Genomic DNA, 20,927 nt, shown 5'->3' with positions numbered 1-20,927 from the left:
TTTGAAATCGGTTCGGTGGAAAGAGGGAGGGGTGGAAGGGAAAGGAGGAGGATTGGGGCCGGACGGGGCGGGCGGAGGAAGGATTTTGCATATAAAGACAAGACTCGTAGCCGAGTTCTTTGGTTCGCGCCCTCTTCTTGTTTATTTGGTTCTTGGCCTTTTCTCTCTCTCTCTCTCTCTCTCTCTCTCTCTCTGTTGGCTTTTCCTCTCTCCTTCTGGTTGGCTGTTTAAACAACAACCCTCCAAACAAAGCATTGCGTTTGCGTTTGCGTATTTTTCTGGTACTACGTTTTTTGGGCAGCATTTGCAAACCTTTCTTTTATATATATCCTATTTCCATGGGGACTTTTTTCATTATCATAGTCGTTGTCTTTCGTGGTCGTGGTCGTGGTCTGGTCGTTGTCGTTTGACCCCCGCCCTCATTCTCGGAGAACTGGATTCACCTAAATGTTGGTTCTGTCTATCGGTTCTGGTTGTTATGGCGGGGCTGGCTTGTCTACGTGGTGGATGGTTCCATCTGGCAAAGGTCTTGGAGGGCAGGGAAAAGGGGGAAAAGGGGGGAAAGTTGTTTTGTGTTGTCATGGTTTTTCCCAATTGACGGCTTTGTTATACTTTCTAGGGTGAGATCCTTTATTTTTTCAGCGGAGGAGATACCAAATGAGGAGAGGGAGGCGTGGTGGGGAAGTGGCTTCTTTCTCTTTGAATTATGTTATTGTTCCTTAGTATATTAGTACTACGACGAAAAACTTATTGCCCCTGAAACTTGGTTTCTCTTCTTGATGTGGTGATGAATATTAAACATGTCCATTGCCGCTCTTGTGGCAGATTATCATCAAATGCCAAAAACAGACGGGCATTCGAGTCGTGGCTTCTAGAAGCAATTTGAAACAAGAAGAGTAGCCTTTCGCCAGTACCTCCAAGCTCCTAAAGGAACCAGAAATCCGGGGGAGGGCGGGTTGTTTGCAATGTCCGTCCACCAGTCCAAAAAAAATAAAAATAAAAAAAATCATGAGAACTGAGCGATGGCGAGGTCTACACCATCTTCATATATCGACACAGTCCAATGCCATCCTCCACCACACCCCGGGGAACCGAATGACCGAAAACCCCCCACACCGATCACCCACGCAATCCGCGGACATGGTAAACCTTGGATAAGTTGACGTTGACAAGTAACGTCCCCCCCGTCACGCCACACTCAGCTAATTGAAGAAATACATATCACGATCAATCACATCTCCATACTCTTTTGAATGAGAGGGGGAGAAAAAATACAGATACGTCAGATTTGCTTTCACCTCACCTGTTTCAGGCCACAGATGTGGGAACAATGACAAAGCCGTCAATGTATATCTGTAGGGTGAACCAACAATAGGCCAGGACCCAGCCCCCCCCGCCTCCCCGGTCTCGGGTATCCTGATCGCTGATGGATGGGTTTTTGTGTATGCCGTATATCGTGCCGCTTTGCATTGCGGCCGAAGATTTTTTTACGTCCGAAAGGCATGCGCGGAACGCATACACACGCACGCACACGCACAGGACAGGGACTACGGAAAGAGACGTCTGCAGTAGTAGAGAGAGATTCAACTGCTTCACCTTACTACTTACTGACCTTACCTTGCTTTACCTTGCCTTCTACCGCCTTTGCCTCAATAAGAGTGTCATGTCTCTCTGTCACTGTCACTGTCACCGCAAGTTGTAAATACCGTCCGTCCGTCCCGTCCGCCCGCCCATTATTAGGTAACTCCCTCCCGTACCTGGGCTAATTTGGGGGCATGACTTCTATCACCTATAACATTACAAGTTCTTGAACAAAAACCTCCCCCCCTTGCGTTTTGCGCTTTGTCCCCACCCCTGGTATACGTTGTAACCTAGCACACTTGGGTATCGGTGTGAGGACAATACAAAAATTGTGATCGATTTTGGGAACGGGACTTGGCGGATTGGGAATCGGGGATTGCGCAGGACTTGGATCAGTCATCAATCGCTTTCCTCTTCCACTCTCGGTTTTTCCGTTTCCTGTTCTTGGTGCCCTGCCCTGTCAAACGGTGGTAGGGACTTTGACACTTTGACAGCTGCTCACCCCCTTTTTTGCTTTCTTTCTGAATTTTACTTTCACTAGGCTTAAAGATGGCGGTCAAAGATTCCTAGGTAGGTGGTCGTGATAGTAGAACCCGGACGGGCAGAGCAGGTAGACGCGCGCACACGGCGTGCCAAGGTGAAAATCTACTACCTTAGCACCTTTGCGTAAAAGGTAAGCAAAGAAAGGGTAAAAACACATTCAGTAATCCCCGAGGCATCATATGCTGGGTCTGAGCCTGGGCTTGGGTTGAGGAGTGAGAGGTGTGATCGGGCCTGGCTGGCGTAGCATTTCCCCCCTCTCCGCACCTTTACACGATCAACAACCTAGAACACCCCAAGGCCGCCCCAACAGATCCAGGGAACCGGTGGATGGGGGGATGGGGGATGTTGTTGTGGCGGTCTGGTGGGTGTCACCGAGTCCTGTCATCTGCGTGGCTGCGGCGTCGTCGTGGTGTTCTACAGCTCAAAGTGCCAGATCAATATTTCGACACAGTCAAAAACTTGAAATAAGGGATTAAGGATACGCTTAGGTATGGTATAGGCCTGTTGCCTGCTACCCGTAGGGGGGTCGGACGCCGCGGGACTGACGGACCGGGACCCAGTGCCATGGGACCAGTTCTCTTGAGCCGTGTGGCCGGCCCCCTTCTCCCTTCTCTCCCGGGGGCATGGGTGCGGTAGCGGTAGTAGAGCACATCCCAGGTTGATAAGTGCGGTTATTTACAATAGTATTTGGTAGTAAGTGACGGGGAGGGGGGTCTTGCACATTTACTTGGGTTAGCCGAAGAAAAATGCGCCCTTTCTTCTGGACGGGCACGGCGATGGAGGACGTAGGGTAGGTGACTGACGGGGGGGAGAGAGAGGCTGGACAAGGCGAGGCCGGCGGCGGCGCGGACGGTTGACACGCAGGCGGGACGCGGGGCGTGGGATAGGGATGGTGGTCGACGGTCGTGATGGTCGTCTTTGAACGCACACACGGCGCGCTAGGAGTTTAGGACGAGGGCGACGGGAGAGGCCCAGAACCAGAACCAGAACCAGAACCAAAGGTATGGGGGAGGAGGGCTGCGGGCACGGGATGGGGCGGTAAGGCAGCGGGAAGACCATACTCTGTTTGGGAGTTTGTGCCGGGGGTAGGGGGTTACGAAATGTGATCTTTGGTCGTTTTGGCTTGCACCCGGGTCAATCACCATTACTTGGAGACTTGGAGTTGGAGGTGCTAAGATTGGATTTGGGGTGGTTGCGTCGTATTTCATGGGCGATTTTCAGATTCCCGGCCTTCTGCGGTCATCGTGGGATATGGGAAAAACGGCAAAAATGTGATGGGAAAGTGACGGGAACAAGCATAGGGAGGGAAAGGGAGGAAAGGGGGGGGGGCGTGTGAGCAAGGCAGAGAGGTTGATGACAAGGGTAGCTTTGCGGGTTCGAGTGAGAAGGGTGGTGGTGAGAGCCTCGAATTGTTGGAGACTAAATTGATGATTGGGCTCTGCAGAGAAGCTCTTTCGTCGTTCTGGCTGACATTGTCACTCAAAAGTCACTCGACCTCAAAGGTACTTTGGGGACGGCACGGACTGGGAGACTGATCGAGAGAGAGCAAGAGCAGGGCGGCGTCAGCGGCAGAACCAAGCAGAGAGAGGTGAGGTGATGCAAGGACATGAAAGAAGGTCGCAGCGCATGTGCTGCTGCTGCGCTGTGCTGCGCAGCCATCTCGTTTGAGTGATTCTGTCAGGAATGAGAAGTGACGAAAGGAGAGGGGGCCCTGGAGGGGGGCGTTGACCAAGTATTATGTAGACTCTACAAAGCAAAAGCACAGAAATCTAGAAATGGGGGCGGGAAGGGCAGAACATGCCAGATATAGGTAATCCAGCGCGCAGTCTGCGACCTGTACGGCGGCCGGGCGGAGAAGAAGAAGAAGAAGAAAAAGCAAATAGACGGAACCCAGACAGAGTTACCCAAAGTTACGTTACTAAAGTAGTGTAAAAGAAGGTGCTAAACTCGCTTTCGATTTTGACTCCCGTAAAACCCTGGATAGCATTCCAAGAGACATGAGACTTGTTGAAGTGTGTGTGAAGTGTGTAGTAGAGGTGCCTAGCCAGCAGCGCGACACTGACAGGGATGCGTTTGCTGGTACTACTGCGCAGTATTCTTTGGAAATCTGATAGCTCGCCTCGATTGCCGATTAGTGAACTGCGCTAGGACGGCATTAAAGCGCCATTATGGAATCCCCTCCTGGTGATGGTAAAATTGAGATGAGAGAGCCTGAAAGTGCGCGGTAAGAAAGAAAAAAAGGGTTTCGCTCTAGTTCGGGTCTTGGGGGTATTGACTCGTCACCACCCCCCTCCATCTGAATCCGCGGCGGTTTGACCGCCCTGGGATATGGAGATGGTGAGAGATATGGTGAGATGTCCGAATAGATTGAGTCGCTCATGTGAGATACTGCAGTCGCAACTTCTTATGGACGCGGACATGTCTTGACGAAAGACCCTGGCATTTTGATCTCCAAATGATTATTGGTCCCCTCCCCGCCCCACGCCATGTGAACGCATCAGTGATCACCAACCTCGTGGTCTAACGGTCTGACTGGGTTGTTGAGATTTATGCCGGGGAAATTTGGTTCATACCATGCTGTGACCACCGACACGGTCCCGAATGCGACCAAGACCTGTTCCCAAGACTGGGGGAAGTAAAGAGCTTTTTCAAAGGGAAAAGGAAAAAAGCAAATCAATGAAAAGGAATGTCTTGGGAAGAAGCCGTATGAGATGGCGGAGGCTTGAGCTTGTTGGCAGAAAATCTCAACGAGGGAGGGGTGTGCGAGTTGTGTAAGCTCCTGGTTGGTGGATAACACCCCCAGATGGAGAGAGCTCTGAGATCTTGAGAGCCAAAGAGAGTGAGAGTCTGAGAGATGCCTGAACATCATAGGATAGAGTGAGACACAGAGGGTGGGGACCTCTGGTTCGTTCTCGTGTAACCAAGCCTCTTGTCTCGGAGCTACAGCGTGGCACGCGGCCTATTCTTGCTTTTTCCTTCCTGCGTCCTGTGTCCTGCCTGCTTGTGCGGCGTGTTGCCTGCCGCGTAGCATCGGCCGCCGAGTCGAAGAGAAGTGAAGGCCAAGGGGTGTGCGAGGAGTGACAGTCTATATCCCATAGCGTGGTAGTGGACGAAGAGTAGTGCGAGTAGTGGTCGGCGATTCAAATTATTGACGACTCAGTGAGCAGAAAAAAAACCGAAGACAGCTCCCCGAGAGATGGTCTTGGTGCTTGGATAGGTCCTCTGTCCCTGCCCGTCGGTAGCCGATTTGGGAACTCAGTGGGTACGGGATAGCAGTATCCGTAAGACGGCAGACATTGGACAAGGCAGGCAAGATTGGCCAAGCAGCGGTGGAAAATAGCTATGGGTGTAGGTATCCATACGAAGTGACGAGACGCATGTACTCCGTAAGCGACGACGATTCGGCGGTCGAACGCGAAGCGAGGGTGATCGGCCGGGTCATGTGCACCCATCGAGTCGAGTCTCGACTGACCACGACGTGCCGTTGAAGTGGTTTTCCAGGATTTTGCATGCCGACTCCCTTTTGGCGCGCCGCACGCGCGTGAGGCGGGCGACGAATCATGCCTGGGTCGTACAGTAATCTTGAAAGGCTGGACTTGTATCCGTATCCGTTCTCATGGACAGATCCGCAGGCAACAAGGCTCAAAGATGGATTCTTCGAGGCGATTCGACGCTCGGAGGCAGGCGGCGTTTAACGGAGTGTACGGAGTGCGAAGTACGCGCAAGAAGAGCGAGATGATGATGATGCCTAATGTGCGATGTGGTGTCTGGCTCGCCTTGCCGGACATGCTTCAAAAGTTTTGCCGCGGGCATCATGATTCCGATTGCCAGGGGGCATCGCGTCAACATCTCGCCGTGATAGCTCCGTCCACCAGGAGGTTTAGTTGCCTCAAGTCAACATCAACCATGGATGTGTACGTCTCGGTTCTGATGCTGGAAAAGCATGACCAACAAAAATGTGCGTTTGTTGTTGAGGTTGAAACCACCAGGTCCAAATGAAAGAAATGAGATGAGGTGAAGTTGCAGTAGGATCTTCTCAGCTCAGCGCCCTAGTGCCCCTAGTGCCGCCCGGAAAGCATGGACTCCAAGGAGGGACGTTCCCTGTGGACGTGGAAGGACCCGCTGTCAGGTAGAGAAAATCCCCTGACCACTTCCTGCTATCCGTACTCCGTAATGGGAGTCTGGGCCTAAGGGTGTACGGAAACACAGTAAGCCAAGGTAGGACGAAAGAATGCCGATGTGGTGTGGGAGCTGAGAGCTGATGGTGTGCAGGGTGAGCTTGCGAAAGCTCCAGGGATGGCCCGGGTAACTTAAAGAGGCAATGCGGTGCTGCTCGTAAGGTACCTTAGGTTGCTCGGGTAGCTTATGTAATCATCGGATGGCGGGGCTTTGTTTCGGCCGGGCTCGTGAGCCTTCCTGACGGCCAAAGGTGCCCCACCTCCGCCTCCGTCCCGACCGTCACTTGTTCAACGCCGGACAATCTGTAACGTCACTCCCTCGAGCCTCCGCGCCGTGCTCCCTCCGTGCTTCATCTGGCCTACATACACATTACCGCATACCTGCAAACTTGTCACCAACCGTATAGAAGACCCGACGATCCAGCATCAAACACCACTACCAACGATGACTCCTTGACCCTCCTCTCACCCCCGGCCTCTCATCCCACCACATCATTCAGACCCTCCATCCCAATCTACCACCTCCCCTCCACCTCTACATCCATCCATCTCAATATCACCACAAATTTCCTCCTCCTCCTTCTACAATAATGTCCTCCATTCCCCAAACCCTCTGGTCCGCCCAGATCCCTCTGCACATAATCCACCCTCCGCCCCAAACACCCCGCTCGTCACCTCCCTCCCGCGCTTCTCCTACCTAGCCCTCCTCGTCCCCCTGCTGCTCCGCTTTCTTCCGCCACCCCTGTCTCCGCCTTCCACCACGAGGACCTCCTCCTCCGCAACCTGCCCCTCGGCCTCCTCGTCGACCTCTACCAGCCGACTTTACCGTGGCGCCTTACCGTCAGCGATGGCGATAGCTGGGATATCGGCGACACCTTTCTCAACTGCGTCAAAGAGGTGAGTAGAGTTACGCAAAAGACATGTCTTGTCTCTTCAGCTCCTATTCGACCCCTCCTTTTCTCTCTCTCTCCCCCCCCTCTCTCTCTCTCTCTCTCTCTCCAACCTCTTTCTATTGTCTCTCTTTCTCAAACCCCCCTTCCCGTCATATCTTTTCCCTCTCTCCCTTGTCTCATACTGCGCATCGAGAAGAGAATTTGCCCATCTTTTCAGCGACATGTCCCATTCCCCGCCATCCAGACATATGTCTCTCATCCAAGCTGGGATTTTGCTTTTACACAACGCCACAAGAGAAACCCATCATCACCTGCCCCTCCATTTTTCCACTTTCCACATTCTTCTCCGTCATCGCCTCCTCCAATGTCCCATACCCACAAGGAAGAAAATCTCACAGCAAAGAGAGAGAGAAACACACACACACACACCCGCCTCGAACAAAGAACGCTCGAGACCTTTTGCCCCCAAAAACCCAGCTCTTACCCTGCCTCACCTGACTCAAAATCCACCTAATCCATCCTAATCCTAATTGACCCCCCAAAAAACAGGCAGATTTCGTCCGCTACGGCAACGCAAAACGCATAATGTCCCTCTCCAAAGCAGACACCTCGTCCCTCTGGAACGCAGTCCAAGACAACGACTACGCCTCCTTTGCAAAAAATAAACGCCCTCCTCCTCAACGCGCCCACCCCCTCCGCAACGTGCCCCTGCGCGTCTACATCCCGTCCTCGCCCCCCGCCCGGGACCGGCAGCGGCAGCAGTAACACCGTCGTCGCCAACACCAGCACCACATCGCCGCCACCACCACCAACCTCACAACAGGTACCTCCAACAACAACATCACCAGCACCAACACCAGCACCAGCATCAGCAAAAGACACACCAGGAACAGGCGCCTTCAAAGTCCTCCAAACCCTCATCCCCCCGTAATCCCCGGCACCCGCACCCGCCAGACCCTAGGCCGCGCGCTGCAGTCCCACCTACCCAGCTTATTCCCCTCCAGCCGGGACCCCGTGCTTGCCAACGTCGTGCTGCACGGCTCGCCCGTGCCGTTTTCGGCGCCGTTGGAGGATCTGATGCGCGAGGCGGCGTATCCGGATGGGTGGCTGTGTTTGGCTGTCGTGTTGCTGTGAGAAGAAACGAGTTAGGGGTGGGGGGGTAAATAGATAGAAGATGGTGTGTGAAGGGTACTATGGATGGCACGTAGCACGGAGGGCGTCTTATGGATTGGGCGGGGGGTTTGGAGTTCATTGGAGTCCGCACTTAAATGCATCATTTTTCAAGCCACAGGTTGCGAGAGTTTATTCCCTACATATTTATGCCATAAACCCTCGTGTTTCCTAAATTGCCCGCGGTGATGCTTGACATGGGAGTCACTTTGGACTATTATCGGATAGCAGAGGACCACCCACTTCGTTCTGAGATCTGGTTCTTCTTTATTAGATAGAGTGTGGATAATCAAGATGCTATTATATAAGCATTCTCGTAGATTATGTTTGTGATAAAATTACAGTACAGAACAACCCGAGCTAGCCGGAAATACAAAACATCAAAATCAGATCTATAACCGCCTACCTCACCTGATATACGGCGATCCAAACCCGCCCTGGTCAAATTCCGGCCGCCCAGCACTAGGCAACAAACCATTCAAATCAGCAAACAACGCCTGGGTATGCGTGTCGTAATACATATCATCGCGACTGAAATCAGCCTCCCCAAAGTCCTGGCCTGTAAACTGCACAGCCATATCCGGCGGCACGGGCGTAGGCTGAATCATCGTCGTCGTCGTCTCTTCCTGCGAGCTTTGACACTGTTGCAGCCGCTGCGGCGGCGTCTGTGTTTGCGTCCGCTGCTGTTGTACCGGATCATCTTCGCGCCTGGAAGAGGAAACCCCGTTGGCTGGGGAGGCACGGCTTGCTTCATCGGACTCTGTGCGCGGCGGCGTCGTGGAGATGTTGGCATCGTGAATCCGTCGGAGACCGCGACGCGCCATCCATGCCTCGTAGATCCTTTCCTGTAGTTGATTGAACGCAACGCGGTCGTACATGGCGGCCCTCCTTTCGTCGCTTGCGAAGCCGGGGTCTCGGGAGGCTAGGTAGTCCAGCATCATATCCGTCCCGACACTGGTGTAGAACTCGCGCAGACTGCAGAGGTCCTCCGACAGCACACCATCAATATACGGCGATGACGGCCGCGGCTTTGAAGGGAACACGATATCCCAGATGGTGAACCACTGCTCCTCGGGACTATGGCTCGGGTTCGCGCGCTTCGAGACCTGTCGCATCCGGCCCTGGGAGAGACCTTCGTGGCTGGGAATGTACCCCTCACTAACTACCTCACAGCGCCGTGCACGCGCGTGCTGGTCTCGCGTCTCCTCGTCCTGGAAGGCGGCGCCGCAGCAAGGACAAGTGATGGGTGCGGCGTGGAACCGGTAGAGGTGGCTTTTGACGTATTTGATCTGGCTGAGAACCTTTTTGTAGCATTGGCGGTGATTATCGGGGTCGTTTTTCCAAAAGGGGCACGCAAACATCAACTTCGAGGTGTTCGTTGGGACTCTTGGCTTCTTAAATCCCGGTATCACGTTGGAGTCCCCGCCATCTGAGGCGTCTTGGTCAGGTAGGTCGTCAGAGTGCGAGCGTTTCCTCGACGAACGACCGGAATCGGGCGTATTGGTGTTCACGCGCTGGCCCGAGGCTCGTCGGCCTTGTCCACCCCTTTCCCGGACATTCCATTCCTGGTAGCGTTGGAAGATGCTGCCGACGATAACATCCATGTGTAATGCGAACGGATCATCCCGATCGAGTTGACACGGCTCCATGGGTGAGTCCGGCACTGAGAAGACGCTCGACTCGATGGATGATTCATCTCCACTGTCGTAGGCGGAGTCGGACTGCTCCTCGACGGCAAGGAAAGATGGCCGAGGTGTCAGGTTTGCGTGCCAGTTCAGGGGGAGGTTGGGCGGGCCGGAGACAGGTCGCGGCATTTTTAGTGAGGTGGGCTGAAGGGGCCGTTCAAGCTGTGCGCGAGGCTCATTTGAAGTGTCGATATGTAGGCTCGGCCTAGCCGTGCGTGGGTCTGCAAAGGAGACGGGGTGGCCATCAGCGTCCTCGCAGAGGGATAAGCGATTCCTAGCCCTCCGAGTGAGGTCATCTCCAAACGTGGAACTTCTCCGGATGGATGGTGGTCCGATGAGCGAAAGTTGATGTTGTGAAGCATTATCCTCGGGAACAGGCGGAATCTTTATTGAAGTGATGCTGGGCACTCTCGTGCCCCTGAGCGCTCTCATGACCCTGCTTTTCGATGTTGGGGGTTGCTGTCTGCCAACTGAGTCGCGCAGAGCTGTGGTTCCCTTCATTCGCCGCAGGCCTTTAACGGAAACGGAGAGATCATTGTCACATATCTGCCTCTCTGCGTCCAGGCTTTCCCTGCTGGTCGCCACTCTTTCGCTTTGCTTCGATAGTGCCTCACATATTTTCGTCTTCTGCGTTGCAAGTCCAACCTCTTGCGATGCAAGGGCTGGGTCAATGGGCGAAGTAGTAGCGACAGCGGCGCTATGTCTACGCAGATGCCTCATACGTCGCCATGGCACGCCCAAAGTCTCGTCGCTATCCGACTGGGGTGATGGACATCGGCGGATGAGGATTTCGGACTCCGATCTCTGATGGATCTCGACATTTCCGAGCCTCGCGTTCTGGTACTCAAAAGCGTCTCCGCTCCGGTCACGACTTCGTCGCCGCGTATCTGACCCATAGCCGGAATCACCCGAGATCCTCTTGCAGTGTCTCTCCTCTGCCGAACCCGGCCGCTCTCCCAGGCTGTCAACAGACGGGCTTCCCCTTTGGTGTTTCCTCGGGTTATGCGGCTGTGGTTGTTGTGGTTTGACACGATACGCCAGGCCGGGCATGTTTTCCGATTCAAGGGACGAGTGACGCCGGTCTCCAGGCTGCAGAGGAGTATCAAGGGTCCAAGAAAGCGGTCGCTCCAAGGAGATTGCACAAGGTGAAGGCATCTCGGAAACTTTGGTGTTTTGGTGGACGATGGTTACGCAGCGGGATGAGCGGTTCATGTGAAGGGACCGATATGCAAGGTCCCTGGAGGCCTCATCGACCCTTGCTGACGCGGTGGCAGATGGCCTCGATGATGCAACACCATCGTGTACTTGTGTTGCATCAAGCCTCGTCATACGGCTGCTTGCGACTGTCTTGTGTCCCATGCTGCCCACAACAGAAGTGTCAAAAGTTTCAAGTACCGACAGAAACTTCGCAAATGCGAAGCATAGAAATGTGGAAAAAAGGCGTCAGGAACAATGACGAGGAGATGGAGAGAGGGGGAAAAGGAGGGGGGAGAGCAGGCTCTGAAATGCCCTCGAACTAAAGCCACAGCGACACTTCAAAAGGGCGCATTTGCGCTGTTGTTCGAGTATGCGGGCTGTGCCATGCCAGGGGGGTGACGATCCGCACCAAAATCTAGGCAATCCTATGCAGGTGCAGCCAATGATGAAGATCATGCTGACCGAAAATACCCTTTCCCTCCTTTGGACACGACTCAAAGATGGTAGTCTGCGAAACTGAAGGATTGCGCAGCATCGCGCAGGTGATGCGCGAGGTGTTCTTTCCCCTTCCCCACGATTTATCAACTGAGATTGATGAAAGATCTGGAAAGCCTCACTGAGGCCAACCGTAGGCTAAACAGCGCGTTCGTGCCTTTGCGATTCCCTCAATTGAGCAGAACTTGCTGCTGGCCAACCGCGCGGAGCAGGTCATCGCTAGAAATGGCATCCTCAGGATCCCTATATGTACAGAAGCTGTTCCGTGCTGTGATCTGAGGCATCTCGTAGACACTATCGCGAACAATCATCCTCTTACAGCTGTAGTCGCGCATTGCAATCTGCAAGAAATCAATCAATTCAAACACCAATAATATCTTACCCCTTTTCTTCCCCACGATGTCTCAACGATCCGCACCGTCCGGTACCACCACCTCAAATGGCGGGTAAGCTTTTGCCTCTTTGCCTCTCTGGCTCTGATCAGTGTGGTCGCAGGGTCATGAATGCTGACGGTTCGGTGGGGTTGGTGTGTGTCTAGAGCCGGTGCCTATTACACAGCGCCAGCGCCTCAGATGGATAGGTATCTTCGAAGCCCGATGGAGCTGCCCGAGAGACTTGTCTCCATTGGGAACGGCACCTCGTCAACGCGGACGAGTTCAAGCAGTCGCCAGCAGACGAAGCGCTCCTTGACAGCATGGGAAGCGGGATGGCCGCAAACTGGCCAATCGTCGTGAATGGGACACCCTAGCTTGCATGACGGTGGGAGACCAGGGCTGTCAGGCACGATGTCAGCATTGCGCGAGACGTAGATAAGGAACCAACAGGATAAGCCGAGGGAGCGAAGACGGTTGGAAACGGTCGGAGGATATGAAGCGTTGGCGTAGCCACTATTGCAATTGTGTGAGCGCAAGACGAGAGACGCTTGGAGCCGCGATGGATGTAAAAGGCAGACAAGAAACAGTTAGAGAACGAGAAGAATCGAGAGACACGGAGACACGGAAAAAGGCAGAGAGAGCGAGAGAGAGAGCTGCCAAAGGAAGCTGTCTAGATTTAGACGCCGAGGGGAGCGTGGTGGGGTTGGTGGGGTTGCTATGTACGATAATGGCATCGACAGCTTGTCACTGCACTCGATAGATGCATATACCCACTTCACTATCTGTAATACCTCTTTTCTCAGTCCCCCGGCATTTCGGCCGTTCCCTGCGCGAAGCTCCCACTTATAAACCGGCCAGCCCTCGCCGGGACACACCACTTTACAGATCCCTCGGGTATTTCGTTCCTCTGATTGTGTATATAACCTGGTGTTCAGTCTGTAAGCTCCTCCCCTGAGCCCCTGAGCTCATCCCCCCTCACTTCCCATTTCTAACATACCACAGGACACTCCTCATTCCCTCACACACACTCTCTCTCCGGATCGAGGGGTAGAAATCATGTCTTCCCTCACAGAAGCAACTGCAATCTTCTGGGCCCTCGTGGGCCCCTGGATGTTCCTCCTAAACGCCTTCTCCTACCTTCCCCCCACCATCCTCCGCCTCTTCCGCGAAGGCGACTACGCTGCCCTCACGACCCCCTCGCGCGTCCAAGACGCCTGGTTCTCCGCCTTTTGGGCCTGGCTCGGCCCCAACATCCGCGTGGGCAGGTCAGACATGATGGTCGCTCTCCTCGAGGGCCGCGTCACAGACGGCAAGGTCGTCGAGGACCCCGTCCATCCGCCCGTCAGCGGCGTCGTGCTGGAGATCGGGCCCGGGTCGGGGATGTGGGTGGACATCTTCGCCAAAGGCCGCAACGGCGACGAGAAGAAGAAGGCTGCCGAGGCAGCGGCTGGTATGGCGCGCGGCGGCGTCAGGAGGCGCGTCGCCGAGGGTGTGACGAGAGTCTACGGCATCGAGCCCAACACCGAGGCACACCCCGCACTGAAAAAGAACGTACAGGCCGCCGGGCTCGAGGGCACCTACGAGATCGTCCCCACCGGCATTGAGTCTCTCTCCGACCCGACGGCGTGGAACGGCAAGATTGAAAAGGGCAGCGTCGATTGTATTGTCTCCATTCTCTGCCTCTGCAGCATCCCCGAGCCCGAGAAGAACATTGCCGAGCTCTACTCTTATCTCAAGAAAGGGGGCAGGTGGTATTTGTACGAACACGTCGAGGTGATGCAGAGCCGGCCCATTCGTCTCTATCAGCGTAAGTAAACCCCGAGGGTCGCGACTGAAGGGGTCGACCTTGATGCTAATTGTGTTAGGTATCGTCAATCTGGTTTGGCCTCGGGCTTTGAACGGCTGCCAGCTGTGCCGCAACACTGGTCACAACCTAAGGTCTGCAGGACCATGGGAGAACATTGACATTCGTCAACCTCAAGACGAAACATGGTTCCAAGTAGTACCGCACATCTTCGGAACTTTTACCAAGTGATTCATCGAACAGGCAAGGCGACTAGGCGCTGGCCAGGCCACCCAATCGCCAGCCTACTACTAATCAATGTGTCGGCCTGGGGACAATCGAAGCACAGTGCTATAATGACCGCTCACGGTCGGAGGTTTTCTCATGTCTTAATCGCATTCGAGGTGCATTCAATCATGTTGGGTATAAGCGATGCTCTTATTAATTGACTTAGGTAACTAGCTATGCTGCTCATCCCCAATCACCATATACCTGTAGTCCTTCAACCGGTCACTCATGATCAATGTACCCTGGATCACAGAGACTCCCACCAACCGATGCAACATTGTGGGTTGTGTAATGCGTACACCAATCGCCCCCTTCGTCCATTGATCGTATCGTCAAACTCCAGCAAACCGTTGGTTAACCTTCACATCAAGCTTTCGTAGTCTAGCTCAAAGCACTGGATGCATCAAAACGGGTAACGACGTTTCCGAGTGTTTGGAATAACTTGTGCTCTTCAGACGGGGAGAGACGGAAGTAAATGGATAGGCCAGCTCGGAGCAGCCTCCAGGTGCCGTCAACGCCGAGCGTTCCCAAGTCGATTTTGATAGCGTCAATCAGATCCTCCAATTTTGAAGGCGTGGCGACGAAGATGTCGTAGATATCCTCAGCTCCTTCTGTCAGGGTCTGGACATCAGCTGAGGTGATTCTGGCAAGGTAATACTGGAACGCATTGGTAAGTTCCTGCAAGTCCGCATTGCCTTTCAATATCGAATCAACGATTTTCATAACCGAGGGAATATGATCGCACAAGGGGCTGCAGAGCTCCTCGCAGATGAACTCCAGAGTAGCTGAACGGAGGGTATTGTCGATAACACTAAGACTGCCTTGGCTGTCTGAATGCCCTATGCGGGCGGGGGCGGCGTGGCTGGTCCCGGACGATTTTGGCAAAGCTGGGCGACTGTAGTCCTCAAGACCATGGCCGGTGACGAAAGCTGTGGCTAGCCTTGAGATGTCCGCAATGACTTCCATGGAAGATAAGACGACCTCCATGACAGGAGGGATGAAGAGACACGTGGGGGGATACCTCGTGCAGACGTGTTCCAGGGCGTTTTGGATTACTTGGACGGTCTTTGATGGCGTTAATGCGGAAATGTCGGAATGTTGACACTGACCAAGGAGATTACACCAGATGAAGCCAATGGCATCGTTGAATGCGTTGTCCGAATGAATTGTCTTTGGATTCAAAGTCCACGGCAGATAGGGGCATTTGTCTGACTCGGGATGGTCTCGACACCACCTCAGATACTGGTGCCAAGCAGGGAGAAAAGGCTTGCCCCCTGTGCACCGGCTTCCATCGTACACCGTAGTAGGAGAGGGCGAGGGAGAGGGCGAGGGCGAGCTGGAGAGGCCGTATTTGGGACTCAAGCGCCATGGACAGAAGGTAGCTTTGTGGCACTCAGGATCCGTAGTGTGATGAGAGCACCAGGCGCACTGGGCTTGCACCTTTTCCAAGCATACAGCTCTCAATAGAGAGGTACACGGCATCATTTCAGGGCGTACTGATGTCTTGGAGTAATCGACGGCTGGTGGTTGGCGAATGTTCAAGTCAAACTTGGTCTTAGGAGATTCGGCAGAGCAATGTAGATTGCTGGTTCTGTTGTCGAAGACGCAATTGTTCCCTTGGCTGTCTTGGACGACTTTCGTCGTATGGTTGTGGCAGAAGCCATCAGCTAGATGCCCGTCGACAGGTTCATCAACCAGAGATACAGCAAACTCGCCAAAATGAGAGTCGAAAGTACCGAGGGTGAAACAAAGACGACCATCACTCTTCTGATCGACTTTGGTGCCTTGAGGGTTGATGCTGGAGACGCCTCCGGGAATAGCCTGGTCCAGTGGTACAGAAGGAGAGACTGCAGTGACGAGCGAAGCTGGGCTAAGCAACAGCGGGGACGTAGCGAAAGTAGTGAACTTCATGATGGATATTGTTGATGATGGGGATTCCAAAAAACAAGAACGATGAAATGATTGGGTGTTGATCGTATTGAGGTTGGGATGGATGGTATACGGAGGTGATGTTGTCTGGGGGGAGGGAGATGACGTGAGAAGAATCGAGGTCTGGTCTACCGTACTACCAGTCCACGAGTTCATTAATTGCCTGTTTTGCGGCAGATAGATTTTGGAAAGAAGTTTCCGCTGCAGCGCGAATTAAGTGTCACTTCCTCAAACAAAAGTTTTGGCGAAGAAGGAAAGGGGTGGTTGGAGATTCGGTTTCCCAGGAAAGGAGCAGGGCTGACTCTCCTGCCAAGTCTGTAAGAATGGCAACTTGTCTTCTAACAAGTGAGAAGGAGCCACGCTTTGCTCACCAAAGCACTCTCAGGTACTTGCTGTCCATACGTTGGATCGACCGATCTTGTAGGAATATGGAAGAGGGTAGGTAGCAACGGCCTTGGGAGATGGACACCGGTCGTACCAATGGCTGCCACCATACTCTTTCGTTTTCTTCCAAGGATCGTCAATGTACAGTTCTAGATTGTATCTACGATGATCTCTATTTTTATCCCCTCAATAGAGGATACCAAATAAAATACGCTCTAGATGACGACGACTTGAACATAAGGGAGCTTGCTGGTCTCGATACTTCAGCCTGGTCAACTATCATTACTAGCCATCTCAATATCTCCTAACGTCAAAGGGAAACTTCCCTGAATCGTTAAACAAGTTCCATTCCGGTTGAAGGTCGTGAAAAAGAGAAAAACTAATAAAAAACCTTGCAAGACCCCGTTATATGAAGGCCAACGATTCAATGGAACTCATGGCATGCTTTCCGAGAGTGGCGTAAAGCTATATATTTCATGCAGCTATCTGGGTTACCAAAGGCTTAGCGCCAACTCTTGTTGCCTCCTCGTTGAGAGCATCAATCTCGGCCTGTACCAAAGGTATGCCCGTCTTTTCCCTCTCCTGCTGTTGCAGCTGCTCGATCTCACCCGGAAAGTATATTCTGTCCACTCCTGCCGCCTTGTCTGACCCAACAACACGCTGATACAAGTAGTCCATCCTTTCGCGGAAGTCGTCGAGACTCATGAAGAGATCTGGCTTGATGGCGACTAGGAAGTGGCCGACGTCCGCTGGTTTTGAAGGGTCGTACGGATTAGTGACGTGACCAGCGAAAGCAGAGCCAGAGAAGACACCAGAAAAGACATCCATCATGATGGCTAATGCCGAACCCTTGGGACCACCCATCGGCAGCATGACTCCTCCCAATGCTGCTGTGGGGTCATCCGTAGGACGGCCCTCTGCATCCAGCGCCCAGTCTAGAGGAATCTTTTCGCCCCTTCTCTTGGCCTTGTAAATCTTGCCTCTAGCCGCAACTGACGGGGCCATGTCCAGGATGAACGGCTTGTCCTTCCCCGGCGCACCACAAGCAATCGGCGAAACACCCATGAGCTTGCTCTGCCCGCCCCACGCCGGGAGCGCGGGACTCGAGTTGGTGAAGACCAGACTCATCATGTCCGCATCAAGAGCCTGCTGCACCACCCACGCACTCATGCCAAAGTGATTGGAATGCGACACACTTGCCATGCCGATGCCGAAAGTCTTGGCAGACTCGATGGCAGCTGCCATACCCATCTCTGCCGCAACGAAACCGAAGCCATTCTTGCCGTCGACGTGCGCCACAACGGGAGTGACTTGCTTCAGCTTGGGCTTCGCTGCAGCGTTGAGCACACCCTGGCGGACACGCTCCATATAGGAAGGAATACGGTTCATGCCGTGGGTGTCGACACCGCGAAGGTCAGCAGCGACGAGGCACCGGGCGACTATTTTTGAGTTTTCTTCGGGTACTCCATTGCCTTTGAGGATGTCTTCAACGAGACGGCGGGCCTCGGAAGCGTTCACTGGTATCTTTTGGGACTCGTCGGCCATCTTGGTGAATGGCTGTGCGGAATTTGAGGCGCAGAATTGCGGAAAAAGTGCCGTGCAAGGTTAAGAGATGATGTGGAGTATTGCACGGCAATATCTGTCGTATGAATGGCTACAGGGTTGATTGGAGACGAGGCACGATTGTCGAACCTAGTATGTCCTCTCCTGATATACCAAGGCAAGTGAATGGCGTCGCGAGGAAGAGAGCAGTGAAGCACACGCATCTGGACGGAATTCAGCCGACGGTGCGGGCAAACCCCGGCCCAACAAACTAACAAAGGATTTGAGGGCGCGGGGTTTCCCCGCACAGCCTGGGGCCACCACCGTCATCCAACTTCATCCTCTGTCCCACCTCGGAGAATTCCCGCCTCGTTCCCTTCAACCTACCCAAACACCATATCGCTCTCCTATCGTTATGACGGAAACCAGCCAAGCACTGGCAATCCCGAAGAACGCAATATGCCCGAAGACACCAGCTCCCGGCCGACACCCCGCCAGGCCCGCAGAACCGCGCGATTGAGGCTCGCTTGCTCTCGGTGCCAGCGGCGAAAGATCCGTGTAAGTGGACCTTCGAGCCCCGTTTGAATTTGGCATGAAGCTGAGTGAATGGGAGGTAGTGCGACGGGCAATTGCCTGCGTGCAACAATTGCAAGAAGGCCGGAGCTGCTTGTACTGATGGCGAAAGTGTCCGTCTTCGGGATCTTCCTAGAGCGTATGGCTGTTCTCAGAACTCCCACCTTGGCACATTTTTCTGACACTTAGCTAGCCAAATTTCGAACTTGATCGAGAGAGTTAAGTGGCTCGAGAGCATTGTAAGGGAAAGATGTCCCAATGTCGACCTGAGTCAAGGTCCCTCTGGAGACTTTGATATGGAATTTGATGGTGATGAAACCTTTGCAAGGGACTCGACAATCAGAGTCAACAGTGCATCGCCCGAGGATAGTCTAAACCTCACAGGGAGTCATCCTCCACAAGCACAGCCGCTTCAAACTTCAGAGCCAGTTCAAGCCACTCAGGCCATCCGCTCAGGACCTCGCTTGGTTGACCCAATTGCCAGCAATACGCTATCACACGAAATCGGGATGGTGTCATTGGGTAGTAGCCAAGACCCGAAGTATATCGGGCCGTCGAGCGGATACTTCCTCGCCCGACTGATGTTGACTTCAAACCGACAGGATGACCAATCTTGGCCAATCAGAACCGGGGTATCGAATCCGTCCATACCAACTGCTCTCGTTGAGGCGATGCATGGCCCAATGTCACTGCCAAGCAGACACCATGCAAGGCAGCTAGCGGATAACTACTTCGACGTAATCAACTGCCAGTTCCCCGTCTTGCATCAGCCTAGCTTCATGGCTTTGATGGATCAGATGTACGAGAACAGGATCGACGTGGAATCTACTCCCACAGCGGCCTTCCAAGTATTTATGGTCCTCGCTTTGGGGTCCACGGTGCTCTCTCGTCGAGTGAGGGCACGCCTTCCCGGAGAGTCATATTGCCTATCTGCGATGCAGAGTTTCGATCGGATCAGCATCGATAGCTCGATTTCAGGATTGCAATGTCTTCTTCTGCTCACGATATTCACGATGCACAGTTCAAACATGCGCCTCAACGTTTGGTATTTGAACTATCAATGCATCGCTGCTGTCCTTGATTTGGGCTTGCAGCGTGACATCAACACTAACGCAGGTATTTCCCTTCTTGAACAAGAAATGAGGACTAGGATATTCTGGGTAGTTTTCACACTGGATAGAATGATCGCAACCATGATGGGACGTCCCATTGGATTGCGAGACGAGGCATGCGATCTTCGGGTATGTCCGCCTTGGTACATGTTCAGCCCGCCAACCAACTCTAACATTCTCTTAGCTTCCACAGCATCTAGAAGATGCCTCCTTGCAAGGATCACTCCAGCCACCTGTCAATCAACCTCCGGGTCACATGGCCTTCTCGATACATCTGTTCCGTCTAGCAAAACTCAACTCAGAGTTCAAGTACGTTGCGAACAGCATTGTCCGCGACACACCACGTTACGCCTACCCGGCGGTCATTGACATAAACGAGTGGCAGCAAGGGATGTTGGAACAGCTAGACGAGTGGTACAGCCAAATCCCCAACACACCAGACTCTGATTACATCCGCACCATCTGTCAGATTCGATGCTACGGTCTGCGGATGCTCGTTCTCCGGCCTAGCCCCGCTATCCCGAATCCATCGCCAGAGATCCTCAAGAAGTGCTTCAAAGCCGCTCTTGAAGTCATCCGTCTCTTTGATCACCTGTATAAGAAGAACTTGCTCATACATACATGGAACACCTGTCACTCAGCAGTCCTCAGCATTATAACTATGTTATACTGTCTGAAGATGGTGCCTGAGATAGCAAAGCAAACGGCTTTGGATGCACTCATGTCTGACTTCAGCGCCGGGCTAGGAGTCCTGGCGGCAACGGGCGAGCACTGGTCTGGAGCAAAACGTTGCCGCGATATTTTGGACGATATGATCCGGGCGACCATCCGATGGGTCAAGGACCTTTCCAGTCAGACCTTTGAGGTGGAACCACCTGCTCAACGTCGATCTCTGCGACTAGATTCTGCGCATTCGCATACAACCAGCTCTTACAACGAGAATGCCAGCCTTGGTGGGACGGAACCTCCACGACTAAATTTCTCGGAAGGCTTTCCCCAACCACTATCAATAAGCTCTGCGACTGAAAGTGGCTCGGAAAGCTTCCTTCATCAAGATCCATTCGAATCGTTTCTCGCCAACACTGCGTTCGGCGATCCGATGCACACGGGCGACAACGCAAATCTGGATAGCATCATGCGAGGTCTGTTTGATGACTTTATACCTACTTACCCGAGCTTCACCTGATAGTTCTGTTTGTG

The 20,927-nt window shown here is 53.4% G+C and overlaps 6 protein-coding genes across 6 annotated transcripts; 3 read left to right on the top strand and 3 right to left on the bottom strand.

Moving 5' to 3' along the window:
* Positions 1-7,222: 7,222 nt before the first annotated feature.
* Positions 7,223-7,960, top strand: atg5 (Autophagy protein 5; the record flags this gene model as incomplete). The annotated part of the gene is made up of 2 exons (XM_065757376.1): positions 7,223-7,229; positions 7,749-7,960. The coding sequence occupies 2 exons, from the start codon at positions 7,223-7,225 to the stop codon at positions 7,958-7,960; spliced, it is 219 nt and encodes a 72-aa protein (XP_065614145.1).
* Positions 7,961-8,772: 812 nt separating this feature from the next.
* Positions 8,773-10,780, bottom strand: N0V96_005343 (uncharacterized protein; the record flags this gene model as incomplete). Its single annotated transcript, XM_053198839.2, is given in 2 exon segments — positions 8,773-10,753; positions 10,773-10,780. The coding sequence occupies 2 exon segments, from the start codon at positions 10,778-10,780 to the stop codon at positions 8,773-8,775; spliced, it is 1,989 nt and encodes a 662-aa protein (XP_053043763.2).
* Positions 10,781-13,172: 2,392 nt separating this feature from the next.
* Positions 13,173-13,931, top strand: N0V96_005342 (uncharacterized protein; the record flags this gene model as incomplete). Its single annotated transcript, XM_053198838.2, has 1 exon — positions 13,173-13,931. One exon carries the CDS (start codon positions 13,173-13,175, stop codon positions 13,929-13,931), a length of 759 nt encoding a protein of 252 aa, XP_053043762.1.
* A 637-nt stretch (positions 13,932-14,568) lies between these two features.
* N0V96_005341 (uncharacterized protein) lies at positions 14,569-15,174 on the bottom strand (the record flags this gene model as incomplete). The annotated part of the gene is made up of 1 exon (XM_053198837.1): positions 14,569-15,174. The coding sequence occupies one exon, from the start codon at positions 15,172-15,174 to the stop codon at positions 14,569-14,571; it is 606 nt and encodes a 201-aa protein (XP_053043761.1).
* Positions 15,175-16,974: 1,800 nt separating this feature from the next.
* On the bottom strand, positions 16,975-18,045 carry N0V96_005340 (uncharacterized protein; the record flags this gene model as incomplete). The annotated part of the gene is made up of 1 exon (XM_053198836.1): positions 16,975-18,045. The coding sequence occupies one exon, from the start codon at positions 18,043-18,045 to the stop codon at positions 16,975-16,977; it is 1,071 nt and encodes a 356-aa protein (XP_053043760.1).
* A 1,938-nt stretch (positions 18,046-19,983) lies between these two features.
* On the top strand, positions 19,984-20,913 carry N0V96_005339 (uncharacterized protein; the record flags this gene model as incomplete). The annotated part of the gene is made up of 1 exon (XM_053198835.2): positions 19,984-20,913. The coding sequence occupies one exon, from the start codon at positions 19,984-19,986 to the stop codon at positions 20,911-20,913; it is 930 nt and encodes a 309-aa protein (XP_053043759.1).
* Between the last annotated feature and the right edge of the window lie 14 nt (positions 20,914-20,927).

Source organism: Colletotrichum fioriniae (assembly GCF_027942845.1).
Source record: "Colletotrichum fioriniae strain IMI 355084 chromosome Unknown scaffold_5, whole genome shotgun sequence".
Taxonomy (NCBI): Eukaryota; Fungi; Ascomycota; class Sordariomycetes; order Glomerellales; family Glomerellaceae; genus Colletotrichum; species Colletotrichum fioriniae.
This window is presented reverse-complemented; position numbering and strand designations above follow the sequence as displayed.